The sequence below is a fragment of the Ochotona curzoniae genome, unplaced genomic scaffold, assembly GCF_017591425.1.
Source record: "Ochotona curzoniae isolate NIBS_2020 unplaced genomic scaffold, NIBS_Ocur_1.0 contig_430, whole genome shotgun sequence".
Taxonomy (NCBI): domain Eukaryota; kingdom Metazoa; phylum Chordata; class Mammalia; order Lagomorpha; family Ochotonidae; genus Ochotona; species Ochotona curzoniae.
This window is the reverse complement of record NW_024466219.1, coordinates 16,186,566-16,208,997: the sequence shown is the minus strand read 5'-3', so window position 1 is coordinate 16,208,997 and position 22,432 is coordinate 16,186,566. Positions and strand designations below refer to the sequence as shown.

The following is a 22,432-nucleotide window of genomic DNA, read 5'->3' as shown; positions in this document are numbered from 1 at the left end:
CAGGACATGGTGTCTATCAGGGTGTGTGTGGGCCTTATTTGCTGCTGCGTCATCATGAAGCCATCACGCAGGTGAGATGGAGGGAGCCGGTCAGCTTGAGTCGCCTCTTCTACTGCTGATCCCATCCCAGCAGCCTACGCTATGCTGTGAAGCTGGGGGAGGTTGTGCCCACTGCATGAACTGCTGGGGACACATTCAAACCAGAGTAAGTGGTAAGGAAAAAGTTGTGTGAGGACTACGAATGACAGGAAGTACCATATGGAGGTCCTTCTCGCACAGCCTGGGAGGACTGGGAAGCTTGTCTTGTTCATCCTTGCTGAAGAGGCCAAGTGCTAGGGCTGGCTGTCGAAGGAACATCTACTGTTATTTTTTAAAATATTTGTTTTTATTGGAAAGTCATCTACAGAGAGGAAGATCTTCCATCCATTGATTCCCTCCCCAAGTGACCACAGCAGTCAGAACTGAGCTTCTGGGTCTCCCATGTGGGTGCAGGGTCCCAACACTTTGGGCCGTCCTCGGCTACTTTCCCAGGCCACAAGCAGGGAGCTGGATGGGGAGCAGGGCTGCAGGGACACAAACCGGTGCCCATATGAGATCCCAACACGCTCAAAGCAAACACTAGCCACCAGGTTACCGCGCCAGGCCCGGAACACCTACTCTTAACCAGTTTCTCCCAGACCTAGGCCAGGACACCGAGCTCCCTCTAGATCTGCACTTGGTCTGGCTTCCCCTGCGTTGAATCATCGTCCCTCTTGCTACATGAATAGCATGGGTGTGGGAGGGTAAGACTGGCATTGTATGTGCTGAGCCCCATAGATCAACAATAAGGCCAAACTTACGAGTTTGCACTTAACAAGCATTTTCCCACTATGTTGTGGGAAATGAAATTCGTTATTTTGGTGCAAAAAGTTTAAATCTGTGCCCAGTTCTTTCACAATGCAGTTCCACTCCATAACCAAATGAGTTGCAGTGAAAAAGCAGAAACTTCCTCCATCCCAGGTACCTGCAGCATCACTGAAAAACTTAACTTTTGTGGGATGTTCCAGATGGGCCCTGAGGATGTCTGTTGGGCTGGAGTTCTTCCTAGAGAAAGTGGCTGAACTGGATGAGCTCTGGGCAGCCCAGTAGCCCCAGGACCCTGCACATTGTGCAGTATGCGATTGGCATTGTGGGGCAGACACGGTTTCTTCTTGGGAATTCTTGCGTGGTAGAGTTGCTGGGATGTGCCTTGGGGGGAGTCAGAGAGCGACCTCGTGCAGGGACCTCCAGTCATGGGTCATCCAGTCCAACCCTCTTCTTCCGGGTGAAATGATCTTCAGCTTTGAAGCACAGTTGTAGCTCCCATTTGTAAACAGTTCCAGAATCACAAGGATCACTTCCTACTCCAGATGCCGTCCAGCAGGCCCCCTCCTTTCTAACAGCTGCCATCTGTAATCCACATCCCTCCCCTCTCCAGGCTGTCTCACCCTGGCAGCACCTGCAGCCCAGGTCCTTGGAGAGTTCCTGGAGCAGCTGCCTTCATTCCTCCACTTGCCGGCAGAACAAAGTCTCACATGGCCATGACACGAGTGACCGAGTGACCCTCTCACTTCCCATCCTCCCCAACTCCCCCTGAGATGGAAGAAGATCAAGGAAGACGTTTCCAACAGGAATCATTTTCGCAACAAGCTTTTATTACCTTTTTTTTTTTTTTAAACCCATATAAGAAAGACATTGGAAAAGAAAATATCCTGAAAACAAACACACACGGAGCAACGCAACGGAGAAGGCACTACAGCAGCTGGAGCCGGCTGCTCTGGGAGGGGTTGGCTCGACCTCGGCTCGACCTCGGCACGGGCCTGGGGCTAACTGGACTTCAGAGGGAACTTCACACTTCCCCAACATTTTCTTACATCATAGATATCTTTATTTCTTTATATATAGTTATATGCCTTTATGTATATATGTACATGACCTTTTTTTTTTCCTTCTCAAAAATAAAATAGCCACCCCCGTGGAGGGGGTATCTCAGCAGCATTTACAGCGGTTGCAGCAGGGGCATGCCGTCTAGGAACCTTCGGACGTGCAGGATAAGGGGAGGGGGCTCTCTTTCCTATCTCCTCTTTGAAGATGGTAGAAGCGAGGGAGTTCTGAGACGAAGGGGCAATAAGGCCTGAGCAGGGGAGGGAAGGTCGCTGAGGTCTCGTGGTTTACAAACTTCTGCAGGGCTGCCAGCTCTGAAGACCTCAGAGTGGGCAATGATGAGTCAGCATTCCTCTTGGTGTCGGGGCATGGGCTCAGCAGGGGGCTCAGGGACTGGGGAAGCAGAGGACACAGCAAAGAAATGGCCTCAGAGGCCAGACTGGAAAAACCCACCTTGTTCTCAAAATGCAAGTCCTCCTTCCTCCACACCAGAGCATCTGCAGTGTGGGCTACTGGCTGGGATGGACTGAACCAACCCACGGAGCCAGAAGCGATGCACAGAGCCAGGACTCCAGTCCTCTCTTGTCATTCATCTGATGGCAGTGCTTCTTGGGAGTGACAGCTCAGGAACCTAGATGGGAAGGCAGTGAGGGACCTGCCCGTCCTAGTGAGCACGCCAGCAGTGGGTCTTGAAGCAAGCGCCCCTTCTGCTGTCTCTGAAAACAGAAAGGCACTGAGGTCGGTGGGGAGACCGGGCCTGCAGGCTCACAGAGCACAGTACTGGAAGCCAGCCCACGTGACGCAGCTTGGGCGACTGCATGTCATCCCGGCTGCACAACTCCCTCTGATGTCAGCTGCAGATCTGCCTGGCACCTGCAGATCCCAGAGTTCCAAGGAAGGAGAGAGGCAGTGCTGGAGGCCCTGGGGGTAACCGAGACAGCCCGGGCCTTCTGTTAGCTGGGGAAGGCAGAAGACAGCTTGCCCATAGTCCCCTGCAACTCCTAGTCTTCCTCTTGCAGCCTGACTTCCCTGCCATGGAGGAGACCGTAGTTGATCGCTGGTTTCTCCTGGATGGGAGCATAAAGCAGCTCTGGCAGTGTTCGAACTGATAACCAGAAAACAAGCTTGGACAGAGATGTGATGGCCACACACTCACAGATGCATGCCTTTGGGCTCCCACGCGCACAGTTTCTTGAGCATTGAGGTCCCATGGGGCCAGGGCAGGCTGCCACATCTTTGGAAATCTCTGAGCCCATCAGTTTTGGTGCTCCCAGCTCTCCCTGGTACCAGGGCGTGGGACCTTGCAGACCTTCCCTTGGGTGGGCAGGCTGGGGCATGCTCTTCCTTTCTGGGGTGCTTAATGCAAGGTGCCAAGGCACATGCTTTGTCTGCCTCATAAATAAAGGTGCTGTGGATGAGATGTAGGGCAGCTGAAGAATCAAAACCAGAGAGAGAGAAAAAAGAACAGCTTTTCCTTTCCTTTCCTTTGCCGGCTGGTTCTGGTGCCAGGTTCTGGTTTGATGACGAGAGAGGCAACAATTAGGCTTGTGGACGACTTGCAGGTTGGGAGAGGATGGCATTGTTGGTTTCACAGAGGTGACCCCTGGCAGAGCCTGTGGGGACCACGGGCAGGGGTTTATCCCCATGTAGACATTCTTCCATGGGAGAGACCTCCTGCCACATCTGCCACTGCTGGCCAGGCACGCATGTGTTCGCCAGAGGCATCCTGAGAACCAGTGTCCATTGCAAAATAATAATTAATAATAAAAATAAATCTGAGAGCACGGGCAGATGAGGCTGTGGGACCGGTTACCCAGGTTTGCCCTGGGATTTCCTTAAGGCCTCCTCCAGCTGCTGCCTAAACTTGTCATACTTCTTGTGCACCTGCTGGATTTTGTCCTGCTCCTCCTTTTCCAGGATCGTGAGGAAGTTCTGGAGCTCAGGGATCGAGAAGGCATCCCACTGTGAGGCAGGGAGAGACAGGAGAGACAGGTTAGAGGCTGCCTCCTCCTACACCCGGTGTACGCCAGTGCTGCACACACACTTGGCTACAGGGCAAGAGGGACAACGAATGGAGTTTCACTGTTATTTTTTTTTTTAATCTGTCATAGCAATAACACTGCAAATCCTGTCATCTTGTGGCCAAGTGTTATCTGTCCATGAACTGTGTTTGGATTTGGAGAGTCAACACTAAGTTTTCTCTGTAGCAACTGAGAGCTTTGACAATGCTGCTGGGAGCACCTCAGGTCTCAGCATGCAGGTGGTTGCAGGCCTGAGACACTTAGGCTTGAGCCTGACTCCATCTTGTCCCAGCTGCATGGTCTCAGGGCATCCTGCATCCCTCTTCATTTCCTCATTGTTCGCGGACTTAGCACACGCGCAAGGCTGGCAGAACACAGTTCTGGGAGAGGACTTGGGAGAGCCCGGAGAATTCAGGCCTGCCCAGAAGACCTGCCTTTAGCTAACCGCAGAACACAATCCCGCCATAGTCAGCAACTGAGACCCCCTAAGCTGGTGAGCAGTCAGGAGCATGGAGGCTTACCTGGCCTAACCTCCACCTTGGAGGGAAGGTGGCCGCAGCCCGAGAAGGACAAGTAGAACCAGGGTCTGCAGCCCCAAGCTCGGGAGCCCCATGGGCCAGCTCTGGTCAAGCACTGAAACCACGTGTCTGCAGACTTGGATCACAGAGCAGACAGAAGTAGAGCTGCCTGCTGGGAGGCGGGAGCAGGGACTAAGCCCCGCTGCCTGGATGTCCCAGATCTCCATGGTGACCCCCAAGACTGCTTCAAGCTTGGGGCACAAACCCCAGGACCCTTTCCAGCTCTCCCATGGCTCAAACTGACCTGATGCCATGAAACTGGATGTGGGTAGTTGTGCCTATGGGGTAAAGGGCAGGACTGAGGCACCACAAGAGAAAGGCTCAGAGGTGAAGCTTGCTGGGCTCCAGGCCATCCTGGGGCAAAACCTATACAGGGAGTTTTTCTACTTTGCCCAGCACAGGCCCCGACTTGCTGTACCTGGTGCTGACCATGCTGGCTTCAACCCCAAAGCTACAGCCCAGTGCTCACCCCAGCCCAACCCTTGCACTAGCCACTGGCCAGGTGCCATTGCCACGTGGCCCCACCAGGCTGGGTGGGGGTGGAGGAGAGCAGGTCCCACATCCGCCCAAGGGCCCAGGGGGCTAGGTCTGTGCAAGGAGCCCACACCTACCTCCACTTCTCCAGTTTCATTCTCCTTAAGCACGAAGCTGAGGACGTCAGTGTCAGGCCCAGCAAGCAGGCGCAGGTGGAGGGGGCAGTCAGCGATGGACAGTTTCTGCAACAGCACTGCAAACCAAGACAGGATGGAGGTGCATGAGAGAGGGCAGGCACTGAGCTCAGTAGAGATGGCCCGGGGTGAGTGGGGTGTGGGCAGGACTGGGAAGGTACAGTTGGGGCGCTTACATACAACTGGCAGCCGACACACAGCCTTGACCAGAATAACCAGTGTGAAGCCCTTTAATCTTGGGTGTCTGCCCTGAGTGTAAGGTGGTTTCCCTTCTCATCATCTCCCAAAGGACTAGGAGTGGTGGGGTGGTGCCCTCCCACCAGGATGACAGGAAATGGGCAGCCTGGGTGTGGCTTCCCTGAAGTCAAGCACAGTTAGGGACCCTGGGGAGGCGGGTGGCAGGCTGGAGCCCCTGCCCAGCTCTCTGCTCTCATCACCCCTCCACTGCCCAGAGTCCTTGAGTGGCTCCATCACAGGCCCTAAGGCCACTTGGGCCCCAGGGGAACAGGAGCTGTCACTTCCCCCGCTCCCAGCCAGGGTCAGAAGGGACCTTAGTGGTTGGAGTGGACAGAGACCCTCCCTGGTAGACAGCCCTCCTTCCTTCCTTGCTTCCCTCCCTCCTGTACCTTGTCCATCCTTGTGGATCCGCTTAAACAGGGCAAACTTCTGGGGGTTGTCCACGACCATGAACTTCTTGAGCAGCCCCTGGATGACCTCACTGACTGTGGTGGTGCTGCTGATGTGCAGCTGCTTGATGGCATCGAGCGGGAGGTAGAAAGACGTCCGCTTGTCCGTGGTGGCAGCCAGGTTCACCTCCTTGATGGCATCGTAGATGGACTGCGGCCGAATCCCCGCGGGCACTGTCACCGGCCGCCGGAGCTTCAGGTGCACCTTGATGAAGCCCGTGTAGGTGCCATCTTCGCTCTGCCAGCAAGGGAGGGGGAACAACACAGGGGATCCGTTCCAGCAATGCTCTCCACCTGCCCCTCTGGACCCCAGTCCTGGGCTCTACATCAGCTCTCCCACACTCCCTTGGCCAGACTCTGCTGCTTTCCTCCTGTCCTGGGGGAGCAGAACAGATGGAGATTCCCATCCCCACCATGGCTCAAGGGTGACCAGAGTAGACCTGGGGATTGCCACCCCTGCACCCCCAACCCTCCCAGGGCTCTGTCTGCTCCAAACCTCCCACGCAGCAGATCCAATGGCCTATTCTGAGGCCCTGTTCTGAGAGGCAGGACCCTTGGAGACCCTGCCTGCTCTGCTCCTCCTGTCTCCTTTCACCCCCTCCTCTCTACTACCCGGGAGATTCTGCAGAGCCTTTACCGCAGGTCGCCAGCAGGGGGAAGTGTTCACCCTTCTCCCCATCCACTGAGAACCAGGGCAGAGATCTTGGCCTGGGGCACTGCAGTCCGCACTACTCCAGGAAGCTCGTGGGAAGCTTTGTGGGGGGGCGGATCTGCCTCTCACCCCTAGATTCCCCTGTCCACGCCTCCAAGCCGCCTCCGGAGGGAGTTGCCTGCGGCGGCTTACCAGTTTCATGCCCAGGCAGTTCTTCTCCCGCGTGTTGTAGCTGTCAATCTTCTGCTTAATCTCCTGCAGTGTGGGCGGGTGCCGGGGCTCAGCTGCTGCTGGAGCTTTGCACACATTCTGGAACAGACCGGTAAGTATAGGTGAGTGCGTGCATCTAGGTGACCACTGGGGCAAGAAGGGACAGTGAGGGGTCAAATGCCAACTGTGCCACTGGGGGATGGATGGGGGGGGTGAGGGGAAGGGGCAACCTTTCCTTAGCCTCAATCTTCTTACCTGTGAAATGGAAACAGTCCTAGCCCTCAGGCTGGTGGCCAGACCCATGCAAAGGTGCCCAGGCACTGACTAGGAACCTGGAGGGCAGGGATACTAATGGGGGATGCATGGACATGCCTGAGAACCTGGCCCACCAGCCACAGGGGCAGCGTGCCCACCTGCTGCCAGCCCCAGCTGACAGGAGTGAGGAAGATTCTCCCAGACCCAGAGGACAAAGGCACATGGACACCTGCCCAGCCCCCACATCACTGACCACACTCTCCACGTGTGGCTGTGAAATTATCATGGGGCCCAGGGGGGTCCCGGTTGTGCAATGGGCTGTGCTGATGGAGGGTTATTTAGGGGGAAGGGGTGCAGCACGGACCGTACATGCCTCTCCATTAGTGCTCACAGACCAGACTCTACAGGAATTATCACTCCACTTCACAGGAAGGACCCTAAGCCTAGCAGGTGGGGCAGCACAGAATTCCTCTCAGGGTCCTAATGCCTTCCCTCCTGCAGGGAAAGGAACCACAGTAGAGGGGCCCGGCTGTGGTGATGGAATCACCAAGTGATGACCACTGGGGTCTGAGTGACCTCCTCCTTCAGCCAATTCTTTGTATTTCTCCCAAGGTCATCATCACCCATGCCCCATCTTCATGCCATCCTGGTGCATCTGGGAATATGGGCCTATGCTGGTCAGAACCCATGTGGGATCTCTCGGTAAAATGGGGTGCTCCCTTGCCAATAGGGAGACAGGCCCAGGGGGCCGGGGGAAGGCTCTGCCTCTGCTTGGCCCCATCCCATGAGTGTCTGGGTTTGCTTGGGGTTCCGAATGCCGCCGTGACATCACAGCATCACTCAGCTGCATGTAGCAGTGTGCCAGCTGTCCTGGCTTCCTGCAGCAGGCTTGGGGACATGGGACACTGCATGTGTGACATCATTCTCTCCCATCAAGGTCTGATCCCACGCAGTGATAAAATGTCAAGTTCCACTGTGGCCACAAGAAGCAGCTGTGGGCAGGTCTATGAGTGGCTACAGCCTCCCAGCCTCCCGACTCTCAGGGCAGGGGTCAGCCACCACCTGCCCTCTGTCCCTTACAGCCCATGTTCACCAGCTGCTGAGCCAGCCACTTTTACATCCGCCTTTTGCAAACTACCAATGTCACCCCTACTACCCACATTACACCATGGAGGCCCAGCAAGGTCAAGCCATACTGTGGGGTCACTGTCGGACAGTGCCTATAGACGGACAAGGACCTCATCTTTCCCAGCCTACCCTGCAGGTGCCTGGGATGTCCTCTGCTGAACAAAGCCACCCACTCCTCCCAAGACAATCACTGGGGTAGATGTATAGCTTTGCAGCTGTTGGCTTGTGAGACATCCAGACACACATCTGATCACTGGGTAGGTCTTGGAGGCCACCCTGTCCCCTGAGAACATGGCAACGAGGGACTTGTGGAAGCCAGAGCAGGATGTGGTTGCCAGGATGCAAGCTCAGCCCTTGCTGGGTGTGCACTCGGGGCTCTGGAATGGTCCTTAAGTCAGTTTAAGAGCACCCAGAGGGAAGCCACCCTGGGGACATTTCGCATTTGCTAGAGGTTAGCAGCATGGGCCTAAACCCCCAGCCTGTCTCAATCACGGCTGGTCCATTCCTCCGGTGAACCCTGGGCATGGAGCCCTAGCTTCAGTCTCCAGCGGTTGAGCTCACTTCCGTGGGACCAGCCCTGCCTCCCCTGGAGCAGCTACCAACCAGCAAGGTGAGTCCGTGCCCCATCCTTATTGGATGAGCCATCGTGTGCATCCTGGAGATTGTCTTGTACTCAGTCCAGTAGAAGAGTTGGGTGACTAGGTACTGGAAACTAGACTCTGCCATTTCCTACACACTAAGCTAGAATCTCAGGCCTGGTCTTACACAGCAAGAATCAGAGCAGCCTTAACCAAAGGTCTCCCCTTCTTCCTGTTCCCCTTCTCTTCAGCAGAGGAACCTGTCTCTTCTCTCCTGTTCCCACCACAGACCTGGGGAAGTGATGCAAATGGCTGTGGGCATGGCTGCCTTCCGGGACTGACGCAACAGATGGCAGCTGACCTCACTGTCCGAGCTCTGGCCCTTTGGGTGGGGAGAGCAAGCCCTCTGGCTGGGAACCGGGAGCCAGAGGCCAGTGTGTGGCCAACATGTGGATTTCACGCCTGCAGAATGCCAGCACTCAGGTCTGGCATGGCTGGTGCTTACACTGACTCTGGCAGGCAAGGCCTGACCTAGGGGCTGGATGAGTCACCCTGGAGCAGGCCAGCTGGTGGGCTCACAGCTGCGGCCAATGGCTTTCTAAGCCTTTTCCCACCTGAGAGTGTGCAGAATCCAGACCAGTGGCTCTTCATAAAGTTTTCAAAGTCATTTTTATTTATTTATTTTCATTGCATTTGAAAGTCAGGGAGACAGAGATCTCCCGTCCCTTGCTTGACTCCCCAAATGTTTGCAACAGCCAGGGCTGGGCCAGGTCAAATCTAGGAGCCTAGGACTCAATCCAGGGCTCCCTGGATGCTTGTTCCATCACCTGCTGCCTACCAGGGTGTGTGTTAACTGGAAGCTGCAGTCAGAAGCAGAGCCTGGACTCCAACCCAGGTCCTGACATGGGATGCAAGCACCTTCTGCAGCAGCTCACCAGCCACACTGCACGCCTGCCCCTAGCCTAATTCACTTGGCCACACAGCTGCCCTGGGCCTCATCCTCAGAGATGCCTGGGCTGTGGCCACTCCAATTCAGGTGACTCCAGACCCTGAGGTTCCCACCAGCTGCAGCTCAGCACTTGGACACCAACAGATAGAAACTGCCCCAGAGGTTTGTGTCCAGGGTGAGAATAAGATCAACAACACAGTCATCTTCAAAGGGTGAGGCAAAAACCCCAATGTCTATTCACCTGTTGGGCTCCCAAGTCCTCAAAGTCAAGACAGCATTTTGTTCCTTAGAGTGACCCTGGACAGGGACAAAATGGGGAGCTCTGCCGGGAGTTCACACAGACCTGGGCCTATGGGGGTGACCCCTGGGGTGCTCGCACATTTCAGAGCATCCGGTATGTAATCCATCCACTTGGATTTAGCGCCTGGGCACCAGTGGCAGATGGTCAGGCTGTTCCTCTTGCACTGGGCATGTCCAGGGCCCTGGGTGAAGAGATTTGTCTCCTGTCCTAAGCCACAGTAAAGGCTTTGCCTTCTTCTAGCTCTAGCGGTTACTGGGGTGACTAAAGGGGCTGGGGCGAGGGGTACAAGCAGACACACCCCCTCTGAACGATGTTCTCAGGCATCCATAAACATGCCTTCAGCAAGGTTGCCCCCTCCAAGCCCAGTGCCTGCCTCCCAGCAGATTTTTGAATAACAACACAACAGCAAAACATTGGCTCATCAGGGACAGGTGTAAGGACTTAGCTGTGGTCACAGGACAAGGACCTGATGCTCTGACAAGTTATCTCTGAGCAAGTCTTGCGACTTCTGTTGTCCTCAGGTGTCCTGCAGAAGCAGCAGGGTCCTCAGGGTGGACAGAGGCCGGGGACACTGCGTCCCACTCCCCATTCCACAGCTACTAATCACAGCCAGGCCTTCTTCCTGAATCAGTTGTATAAAACTTGTTTGTTGCTGAAAATTTCCCTCTCTTTCCTTTTAAATTTTCCAGTTTCCTCTCTTTTTTGCCCTCTGTGGTTTTTTTTTTTTTTTACCATATTAGCTCTTCTTGCCCAAAACGTTAAGTCCCACCATCTGTCAAGGCCTGTGTGACTGCCCCAACCCTGAAGATGAGAATGATGATAATGGTGGTGATGATAGTGATGATGGTAATGGTGATAAGGATGATGGTGATAAGGATGATGGTGGTAATGAGTCCTTCTTACAGCTTGTTATGTGCCATGCACTATTCTACTCAGCATACATTCACTCATTTCATCCTCAAAGCAAGTGTGAGGCAAATCACTTCCAGGCAAGGAACTGAGGCACAAGCCAGCTCAAGCTGACCTACCTCTGCAGCTAACACCACACAATCTGAAGTTTATTTCTACTTACAGTAACCTCCAAGTAGGCCATCCATCTAGATTTTTTTTCTTCAACCAGATTGAGGCTCGTGGGTGACCACTCCCCTGCTTCTCCCCCTTCTGTGTGCGCAGTAGCACTGAACGAGCAACAAAACACAAACACTTGCCCAGGAATCACCAATCGTCCCCTCATGCCTTTGGTAAAGGGAAAAAGCAGCCTTAGTTTCTCCCGGGAATTTCAATGTGCTAACCCTTGGGTTTTAATTTAGACTGAGTTCTGAGCAAGAAGCACCTACACGGCACGACTTAGCCCCAGGGGACACCTGCAGGACCTCCATAACATGTGACCTTGGGGAAGGTCAGATGACCTCCTTAAGCCTCAGAACCTTCATCTGTGAAGTGGGGATAATTTTTTTTTTAACTTTCTTGACTCACAGGACTGACACAAAAGTAGAATGACATGAGGTCATTGGTACCAATGTGCCAAAGGCATGTGCTGCTGCCATCCTCCCAATCAGCCCTACCTGCCTGAGCCAATCTCACTCCTCACGCTCCTTGTACACTTACTTGCCATCGGCCCCTGTACCCACAGAAGCCCTTCACTCCCTTCTCTACACAAGTGGCTGGCAAGCTTTCTCTGCAAAGGACCAGCTTGGGAATATTTTCGGCATTGCATGCATACACACTCTGCTGCTGTGGCTGCTCAACTGTGCCACAGTAGTCATGGCATGAACACAGCTGTGTTCCAATAAAGCTTTATTTAGGGACTCTGCCCCCTGGGCAGAGCTCGCCTCTGCACTGGAGTTTGTGTGCTTTCTTCTGTGGGGCACACACATCTCACCTCCCCTCGTTCTGTCTTCCCAGTATAGAGCTCCATGGAATTTCTCCAGCCCTCAGCAACTTCTACATCCTCTGCTCTGGCAGAGGGAGGCATGCCTTGCCCTCATTCTTTTCTGCCTTCTGAATCACACTTGGCAGGGTTCTTATGCCAAGCATACCCCATGCCACCAGCTGATGGACCTTGGTGAGTCCACTGTCACTGGGTGCTTTTCACATACAAAGACTCTGTCATCCACTGGTGCTGTACTCATGGGTGCAGCCAAGCTGGCTGGCGCAGGGATGCAGGTGGGTGGCTGGGCTCACCCACGGACCATGGGAGTGACTCCCAAATGACAGCATATGCCCCTCTCAAAGCCTGCAATTCCCGTCACAGCCAAGCCCGTAGTCATCACGTGCCACAGTCCTCTGCAGCTGCATGTGCATTTAGATCCATGCCACGAGGACCTGGGGGAGCTCTCAGAATCCAGATGGTTACACTTTGCATTCAATTCTATGAATTCTATCCAATTCTACTTTGCTGCCATTTCTTGACGATTGTTATACACATAGCAATGCCATCATAACTACCCCCCTCCCCTGCCCAGAGGCTCCCCGGAGGGCAGAACTGATGGGCGGGGGCCATTTGGGGTACCATCTGCAGATCTGACCTAAATGCTGGGCTGACCTCCAAGCAGGTATGAGATAAATACCTGTTGATCTGGTGTGGGTGGGAGGAGCAGCCAGTGTGATTCCCCACCCAGAGCCTCCCACTGGCCATGGACGCTGGACAGCCCAGAGCTGGAAATACCCCACCCCCGCCTGGCCCCAGAGGCGATGCCGGAAGGTGTGGCATGCAGGGAACTTTGGGCGTCCCTATGGCTTGGCTCTTTGACGCTTGCTGGCGAGAGCAAAAGCAAGATCATCTAATGATCTGTGACTTCCAGCAAGTCACTTCCTGTCTTGGGGCCTCAGTCTCCTCTGTCAAGAGGTGAGACCGGAGGACACTGTTATGGGCTCCGACTCTACACACAAGATAGCACTGCTTCCTCTTCTGATTTGGAGAACAGGGTGGGGCTGGGGGCCTCTCAGGGGACAGCTGGGCACGGCTGAGGAGCCGCAGAAATCCTCAGCCTCCAGGAGCACTGAGCGTGCCTCTCCCCTCTCCCACCTTCTTTTTGCTCAAGGCTCGCAGCTGCTGTCTCTGTAGTCAGCAAAACTCTAGGTCAGCCAGGCTCAGGTTGCACACCTTTTAGCTCTCCCAACTCCGGAGAACAAAACACAAAGTGCCCGGAAGTTATTCACTGTGAACCTTTGCCACATTTCCTCTCTCTCAGCACTTAGCAAATCCACCAGCAGCAACTTGTTCACTCTGGGGGCGGGGTGCGGCAGGGTGAGGCAGGGAGGGGAAGAAATGGGAGGGGAGAGGAGGGGAGAAGAAGGGCTGGGAAGGGATGCCTAGGTCAGGGAAGACAGCTGAGGTGAATGCTGCAGGAGAATAACCACTGGCACCTCCTGGCCAGACCCCAGCCACCTGCCATTTCTGCTGGTGGCGGAGGCAGGTGGCTGTTCTAAAGAGAATCTCTCAAGATGGGGCCAGACACCTATCTGTCCAGGCTGGAAACTCTGCTCAGTGTCCCCGCCACCTCCAGGGTGGTCCCTTTGTGATGCTCTACTCTGAGGTGAGAAATAGACACCCCCCCACACACACACCCAACTCCCGGAGGAGAGTGAGGTCTGAGATGGCCTCCCTGGTCCTGCTCACCACAGCAAAGGGCCCTCTGTGGCCCTGTCCTACGGCCCCAAATAAAAGGTTCGCAGTCTCCCACACCGTGCTCTCCTGTAAATCATCCGCACCACAGCAAAGGAAGCCATGGCAGAGGAGCGAGAGGTGGAAAGGATGTAGGGGTGTGTGCCGGTGGGAGACCTGGGCTGAGAGACTCAAATCCCCAAGGACAAAACTGCCAAACAGATGATGTTGGCAGCAACTGACTTAGTTCCCAACCGGTTAAGGACCATGAGAGGTACCTTGGGGGATGAAGCAGATGTTGGGTGGTCCCTGTCCCCAGAAGTCCCTAGGTTATCTAAAGAGGAAGGATAGAAACAGGTGCACCTGCCTCAGCTCATACCAGGACACGCTGAACCCAGTTGGGATCAAGGTCTCGAGAGCTTTCTTGGCAGCCAAGCTGGCTTTGCACAATGAAACATTACACAGGGACTCCACGTGGCACTAGCATGTCCAGGAGCCTGGGCACAGAGTCTTCCACTTCCTGAGATGGCCACTTGGTCTACTGGGGGAGAAGCAGTTGCATGTGGGGGGCCTGGACAGGCTGTGGCCTTGGTGCTTCAGGGGCGTGAGTTCAAGGCTTGCCTTGCCTCCCATCACAGAGAAAACTACCAAGGGCCAGGGACTGACTTGAGGGCTCATGGTCCCTCTCAGAGCTGCCCTGAGCATCTCAGTAGGAGCCCTGGCTCCTCCCACTAGACTACACTGCTCCCCTCCCTGGGCCACAGACTGGCCTTTGCTGGTGGTGGCCTTGACCTTGTGTGGACTGGAACAGGTAACTCCCACTGGGTGTGAAATGTAGTTTGTGCATTTGTTGTGGAGATGACGCATTGTATCTGACGGTGTTCAGCTCAACCTTAAGTGCACAATTAGCACTCAAGAAACATTAGCTAGTGGGTACAACATCAGCAGAATCATCCTGTGTGTCAGTAGTCTGACTTTAACTGCAAAGACAGAGGGACAGTCAGATCTCCCATGCACTGGTTCCTTTCCCAAATGTCTGTAACAGTCAGAGCCAGGCACGGCTGAAGCCAGGAGTCGGGAACACAAACCAGGTCTCCCAGGTGGGCAGCCACCTGCTGCCTCCCCAGAGTGCATTAGCAGGAAACTGGAAGTGCGAGCAGAGCTGGGCTTGAACCCAGGCACTCCACGGTCATCCCAAGCAGCATCTCCTCTGCAGTACCAAACACCTGCTTTCTCCCCTTTAATGTAGTAGTTGTCCTTCTGACAGGACAAAGCCAAGTTGGTCAGTGGGGACAGATCCGTTATGAAAGTCTTCTTGCCAGATAGGCCTTCCAGCCAGGGCCAGTCAGGACCTTTCTCTTTCTTGCTTTCACTCTTGCTAAAACACACACACACACACACACACACACACACACACACACATACACCTCTCATGCAAAGAATTACATTTTCTGATTGTATAAGCATAAAAACAAGTACATTACTATCTCTACATTAAAAACATTTTTTTCAATCTAAAGGTTCATTTTTTTCCCCTTCTGATTTTAAAGGAAATTAGGACATCCTGTGTCTCAAAGATAAACTGGCCACATTTCCAGCTCTTAGGACCCAAGCAGGTTGACCAGTTGTTCCAGCCTGCACAAGCCTGTGATTATTCCCAGGATCTGCAATATCAAAACTAGGTCAGGCCTGGCATGGTGGCCCAGCTGGCTAAACCACCTCCTTCATCACTGCCAACCCATATGAGAATATCAGTTCAAGTCCTGGCTGCTCTCCTTCCTACCCAGATCCCAGGTAATGTTTATGGGAAGGCAGCAAAAGATGGCTCAAGTACTTGGGTTCCTGATATCCATGTAGGAGATCTGAATGGAGATCTAGGTTCCTCCTAATTTTGGCCTGGTCCAGCCCTGGCCAGTGAGGCCATTTGGGGTATGAACCAACGGAGGGAAGATCCCTCTCCCCTTGAAAACCCGGACAGTCCTGGGCAAGCCAGTCCATCTGGTGGCACTCACCCCAGGGACTCCCTCCTTCTCTTCTCCCTAGGTGAGGCCCAGGGACACTGGGTGCGCTCTCCAGCCTCTAAAAAGTTGCACCATCTGTTAGAAAACAAACCCCCTGAGGGCAAGGACTTGACCTTGTTTGTTGAACAGTATCTGCCTCCTTCAACATTTGCTCAATGAATTGAATGGAACACAAAGAAGTGGCACCACACACACACACACACGCACACACACACACATGCACACACACACATGCACATATGAAAACAAATGAAGGGAAAGGAAAGGTTCCTAATGCTTTATAAAAGTCTCATAGGAGGCCCAATGTGACAGCCCTAGAGGCTAAATCCTCACCTTGCAGGTACTAGGATCCCATTTGGGTGCCAGTTCGTGTCCTGGTCGTTCCACTTCCCTTCCAGCTTCCTGCTTGTAGCCTGGGAAAGCAGTTAAGGATGGCCCAACATCTTGGGACCCTGTTCCCATGTGGAAGACCTGGAAGAAGCTTCTGCTTCCTGGCTTCAGATTGGCTCAGTTATGGCTATTGCGGCCACTTGGGTAATGAGCCAGCTGACCGAAGATCTTTCTCTCTGTATCTGCTGCTCTGTAAATCTGCCTTTCCAATTAAAAAAAAAGTCTCATAGGATTCCTGGTTTGCAACACTCACTTACTTATGAGGCCAGAATACCCTCTGCTTTTAAGCTCTAATATCTGCTGTGTGGATGAAGGCAGAATAGAGACACCTTCTCATCAGCAGGTGCCTGGAATTTTCCCTAGGGGCATTTTCTCATGCCCTGAAGGGCTTCAAGTTGTCCTTATTGGATTCTCAGCTTGGTCCCTCTCCCCTCAACCTCACTTTGTTCAGCCTTTATATATATATAATATAAATTTCATATATAATTTGTATTTATTTATTTGAAAGTCAGAGTTTCAGAGAGAGAGGGAGCGAGAGGGAGAGACAGAGAGAGGGAAGGAGAGATGGGGAGGGAGAGAGACAGAGAGCTAGAATATGAATCCTTCATCTGCTGGTTCACTCCCAGATGGCTGTAATAGCTACATCAAAACCAAGTGCCTTGAACTCTATCCAGGTCTCACACATTGGTGGCAGGATCGCAGATACTCGAGTATTCTTCTACTGCTTTCCCAGTGCATTACCAGGGAGATGGATGGGAAGTTGAGCATCTAGGACTAGAATTAGTACCCATGTGGGATGATGGTGGTACAGGTGGTACAGCTTAACGTGCTATGCCACAACGTTGGCCCCCATCCTCCTTCAGTCTCCCTGTGCCCTTAGTCTGAGTGTGCAGCTGGAGAAAAGAGAATTTGTGCCCTGCACCTGGAACTGACATGACTGTTGGCATATCCACTTTTATCTCTAATTAGCAGACATTCCAGCAACGTAGGCTGTGAGCCAAGTGTTCCAGCACTGGCCACCCTCTTTGCAAAGCTGTGTTAATCATACAAGCCTGACTCCCCCGTTAGCCAATGAGCAGCATCCCCAGTCCAGCAGCTGTATTCTTTCCATCTCTGTATTCCCACAGCACCCAGAATCAGAGGCAGGCCAGTGGGTGGGTCTCAGCACTTTGACCCAGACCCAGTCTCTCACAATACTGGACTCAGCTCTTTCAGAAACAATTTGAAGGGGAACCCACTGAAAATCACCCAATATGGACCAATACCCAGAATATAGAAATCATTTCAATTACTCAACAAGAAAAAAGGGAATCACCTGATTTTAAAAATTAGACAAAAGACTTAACTAAGTCCTTTAAATAGGCTAAATGGGTGAATAGGTTTCTCCATAAAAGATGCACAAATGGCTAGTAAGCACAAAAAAAGACACAGCATCAGTAGTCACCAGGGAAATGCCAATCAAAACTACAATGCAATGCGACTTGACACCCGTTAGGACGGCTGTTATTGAAAACAACAAAGGAAAATAACAGGCGTGGCTTGGATGTGCAGAATGAGAATCTGTACACAGTGCTATCAGACTGTAAAGCTGTGCAGCCTCCATGGCAGTCACTTTGACTATTCATCAAAAAATTAAACATGATTACCAAGCGATCCAATAACCGTATTTCTGGGCCTGCACCCAACAGAAATGAAAGCAAGACCCAGAACAAGAATCTGTGCACGTGTGTTCTCAGCGGCACTACTGATGGTAGTCAAAGGGGGGAGTAACCCAAGGATCTGCTGATGGGTGAATGGAGAAACAACACGTGCTGTAACACACAGTGCAGTACTATTCAGCCTTAAACAGAGAGGAAAGCTGATGAACCTTCTAACCCTGCCAAGAGAAGCAAGCCAATGCACTGAACACATACTGTGTGAGTTCAGCCACCTGTGGTTCCTGGGATAGTCAAGTTGATAGAGATAAAAAGTAGAGGAATGGGTGCCAGGTACTGGGGAAGAGGGAATGGGAATTACTGTTGAATAGCAAAAGTTTCCATTGGGAAATGGATCAGTTCTGAGGAGGATGGAGGTGCTAGGCACACCCCAAACCCTGACTGTCACCAGTAAAGATACTGCACCGTACGCTTCTGAAAGGCTAAAATGGAACGTGTGTCCTCCTGCCAAGGCCTGGGCCAGGCACATCTGATTTCTTCTCTCCAGGACATGTGCTGGTGGAAGTGTGCTCTCCCCAGCGCCTGTGGGATGCGAGCTGACTGACACGGGGTGGCTCTGGCAGACACGCTCTGGCCTCACCGCTGGAGCTCGAGGCATTTAGATAATTCTGGAAAGTGCTATAGGAAAGGCAGGCTTGGGCCCGATTCCCAGATGTGCCACTTATAGCTGTGTGATCCTTTCTGGGCCTCGGCTTTTCACTGTCCAGTGACATCTGGAAGAACATCCTGTGCGGAATAGTTGCAGTTGTTCAGAGGGATGCATTAAGTCTTGCATGCAGAGCCTGTCACATAGCAAAGCCCAGCAACAAACAACAATTGCTCTTGCACACTCTAATCTCATCCCAGTAGACCCGGCCCTTTCCCTGGCTTAAGTACCCTAGTCACGATCCTCACCCCCCATTCAACACTCAGCTGCACCGCTCCAAGCAGTCTTTATACTCCCAAGCCCCAGCAGCGGCCATGGGTTCTCACCAGCCAATCTTGGGACTCCTGCAGCACTTCTATTCTGCTCTTCTACCCATTTCACAGAAGGAGGAAGTGAGACCTACAGTGGCAAGCATGCTTCCCAAGGTCACACAAAATGAAGGCTTGGCCATGGGCTCCCAGGACCACAGACTGGCTCATGTGAGGCCCTGGGGCCCAGGAAGGGTTACCACCGACCTGGGCACCCAGACTCCTCCCTAAGGGCACTCAAACTACTGGCGTTGCTGAAGCAAACCTTACCCATGCTCCAAGTTGCAAAGGGAAAGCACAATAGAGACGAAGAGATGTTCTGTCTCCTTCCTCCCCACCCTGCTGCCCTACAAGGCTGCAGGCAGACAGAAGTCTGTCACCCAGGGCTCTCGCATCTCCTTAGCTGGAGCTCTTGCCCCATGCGACAGTAGCAGGTGACACAGACCTGCCTGCCCTCACCCAGGGCGCACAGCTGAGCAGCACACAGGCAGGGTGGGGAGGGGTCCCTCCAGGTTTGGACAAATTGTCCTTGCATTTCCTGCTTGCTCTGTGGGACTTATCATTTTAGGATTACTGGAAAAATTCATTCCCTCCATATCCAGAATTACAGTATCGTAGCAAGCTCCCCTGTCGACAGTCGCGAAGATCAATTTTCTCAGACCTTGGCGCTGAAGTGAACGGTCCTGCATGCTGGGGTGCGGTGGAAGGGGGCTTCCTTTGGTCTTTTCAAGATCAGGGTTACTGAGACAGTTCTAAGCCTGCTCCTCCTCCATCAGCTATGCTTCCAGAGACTACCATGTGCCCAGTCACCTGAGGATAAGCTCCACGTGGTTTGGACAAGGAAGGCAAGCAGAGAATGGATTGACAGTTTGTGGAGCCAGAAAAGAGCCTTGGGACCCTGCATCCACATGGGAGACCCAGAAGTAGCTCCTGGCTTCAGTCAGCTCCGCTCCGGCCATTGCGGCCATTTGGGAAATGAACCCAGTGGATGGAAAATCTTCCTATTTCTCCTTTTCTTTGTAAATCTGCCTTTCCAATAAAAATAAACAAATTAAAAAAAATAAAAACCAAGAGCAGGGCCTGAGTATGAGTCTCACTCCCAGAGCAAAGGGCACCTGTGTAGCAGCAGCAGACATGCATGCCACAGTGGGAGAAACGGTCCAGGAGGCTGCTAGGATTGATCAGATGCCCTCAGCATGGTGTCCCAAACCCTACAGGGTGGCAAGGCACCCCTGGAAAGGAGAGGCCTGCCACCTGCCACACAGAGACAGATGGGCTCAAGGAGAAGTGGTGCTGTCCCCTAACTGGGTACAGGGGCCAGGCCACAGAGTGGGTTCCAGACATGCTTTAAGAATCACTGTCAAGGGGTACCTGAGACTCCTGCTGCCCTGAGGAATGCTGAGCTCCTGAGCCAGAACAGGAAAGCTGGGGTGTAGGCTGGGCAGCGAGAGGCCACAGACAGTACAGAAGGGCAAGCCAGCAGCACAGCTCTGTGGACAGGAGCCCCAGGGCTCAGGGACTTGACCCTGGCCTCCATCATCACAGCTGGCTTCTTCCTCCTGGCCCTGGAATGACCTGCTCTTGGTTTGTGGCAAATTTTTCTCACCCTCCCATTTCTGGTGAACGTCCCAGACCAGTCTGAGCCTCAAGGCTTGTGGAGTGGGGATCGAGCCACATTGAAGAAGAGTCCCAGGACAGGGCTCAGGGCTGGGTGTTATGCACCAGAAGAGCTCACAGGTGCCGGTCACGTGGCAGGCGGAGACCAGGAGAGAGAAGGGAACTCCATTCCCGGTATCCAGGCTGTGCCTGTGGGGGCTGCATCTTTAAGACTGTGTGCTGTGCACCAGGTCAGAGTCCAACCTACAGAATGAACTAAGAGCTGGGATTCAGGGTTGAATGGTGGTCTTTCTCCTTGGGTGGGCACGCGAATCACTCTATAGGGAAAGGCCAGCCGAATGGAGTGAAGTAGCCGGTGCTTCTGGGGACACGGGGTGGGTGGGAGTGGAGAACTGGAAGCCCAGTGGGAGGGGAGGCATGGACCAGGCAGACTGTGAATGCGGCCGTCAGGGATCATTCCAGGGTCCTGAGTGATCAGTTTCTCAGGAATCCATGTCCAGTTCTGCTTGCTCACAATTGGAGTGGGCAGTCAGTCCCCAAGTATTTCCTAAGCAGTCGGATCTCCGTACGCACGGGTTCCACATCAGAGAGCGCAAACACAAACCAAAAATAGATCCTAAAAAATGTCATCCTGCTGAACATGTATAGATTCCTCCTGTGCCATTATTCCCTGAGCAATACCTTGTCACAATGAGCTCCACAGCAGTGGCACTGCAGGGGGCTGCACACGACAGTCATACTGTGCTGTATGGCATATGACAGCCACACTGCTAGGTTGCACAGGACAGCCACATTGTGCCTGGCGGTACATAATAGCTAACTCGTATCAGGTGCTGAACTCCATCTGGAGATGATTTATATAAGTACAGGAAGATGTGCATGGATTACACGCCACTTTCCATAAGAGACTTGGGGGCAGGCATTTGCCCGGAGGTTAATATACCCACTTTACCTCTCTGAGTGCTTTGGTTTGATTCCTAGCTCCAGTTCCCAACTCTAGCTTCCTCCTGGTGTGGTTCCTGGGAGGCAGTGGGGATGGCTCAAGTGGTTGAAATCCTGCTGCCCATGAGACCTGGACAGAGTTCCCAGGCCACTGCCTTGGTCAATAAGCCCAGGGCTTATTGCACTGAACCAGAGGTTGGAGGAATATGCCCTCACTTGTTCTTTCCTTCTTGTTGCAGCTCTGCCTCTCAAATAAATAGGGGGCTGGCACCATGGCTCAATAGGCTAATCCTCCACCTTCAAGTGCGACCATCCCATACAGGTGCCAGTTTGTGTCTCAGCTACTCTACTTCCCATCCAGCTCCATGCTTATTGTCTGGGAAAGCAGTGGAGGATGGCCCAAGTATTTGGGACCCTGCACCCACGTAGGAGACCTGGAAAAAGCTCCTGGCTTCATATCAGCTTAGCTCTGGTTATTGTGGTCCTTTGGGGAGTGAACCAGTGGATGGAAGATCTTTATCTCTCCTTCTCCCCGTAAATCTTTCGGAAAAAGATAAATAAATCTTAAAAACACAAATAAATAAAAACGTATAAGGAAATTGAGCACCTATAGGTGCTGGTATTCTTAGAATACCTGGAACCAATCTCCCTTGCGTGCTGAAAGAAACCTGGGCGAGCCTCACAGACAGTTTTGAGACCAGCATCCCAAGATGGAGGAGCCAGGAAGTCTGGGGTGTGGCCACTGGATCTCGACTTTGAAACACTATTCAAAGTGTGATTCTGCTGCTGGTGGCTGTAGTCACCCTCCTGAGCGACCTAGAGTGGGGAAACCATCCATCAAGGGGAGGGAGCTGGGCCCTGCTCCCGAACAGTGAAGGTGAAAAAGAGGTACAAGTTCAAAGCCACACTGGTCACGTCCTTCACCTGGAATAGCAGAACACAGCTCCCAAGGTGCAGAGACAGTCAGGCACTCCCCGCAGCCTGCTAGCCCGCCCCTGGCTCACAGCTGCACTTCACTTCCCGGCCTGCCCTGTGGTTAGGTGTGGCCACGCGATGGAGTTCTGGCATGGGGATGGTATGTCAGAAACACAGACCACGAAGATCTGCCCTGTGGAATCCTGAGCCTCCACTTGCCAAATCCACTCAATGCAAAGTGGGAAATAAACTTCCTATGGGATTGAGGCATGGTGGCAGGAGGGGCAGTGGTGGTTGTTAAATCAGGGAGGCTGTGTAGATTGGAGGTAGAGAAACAATGTCA

The 22,432-nt window shown here is 53.2% G+C and overlaps 1 protein-coding gene across 3 annotated transcripts in view; it reads right to left on the bottom strand.

The window, feature by feature from the left end:
- Positions 1 to 1,652: 1,652 nt before the first annotated feature.
- The window catches only part of RASSF5 (Ras association domain family member 5), a 60,412-nt gene continuing 39,632 nt past the window's right edge, over positions 1,653 to 22,432 (bottom strand). For all 3 annotated transcript variants that reach the window (XM_040985563.1, XM_040985562.1, XM_040985564.1), the window contains 4 exons: positions 6,700 to 6,816; positions 5,796 to 6,093; positions 5,113 to 5,228; positions 1,653 to 3,864 (listed from right to left, as the gene is read on the bottom strand). In XM_040985563.1, coding sequence (XP_040841497.1) covers positions 3,712 to 3,864; positions 5,113 to 5,228; positions 5,796 to 6,093; positions 6,700 to 6,816 — 684 coding nt within the window. In that variant the 3' untranslated portion in view covers positions 1,653 to 3,711. The remainder of the gene's footprint in view (positions 3,865 to 5,112; positions 5,229 to 5,795; positions 6,094 to 6,699; positions 6,817 to 22,432) is intronic.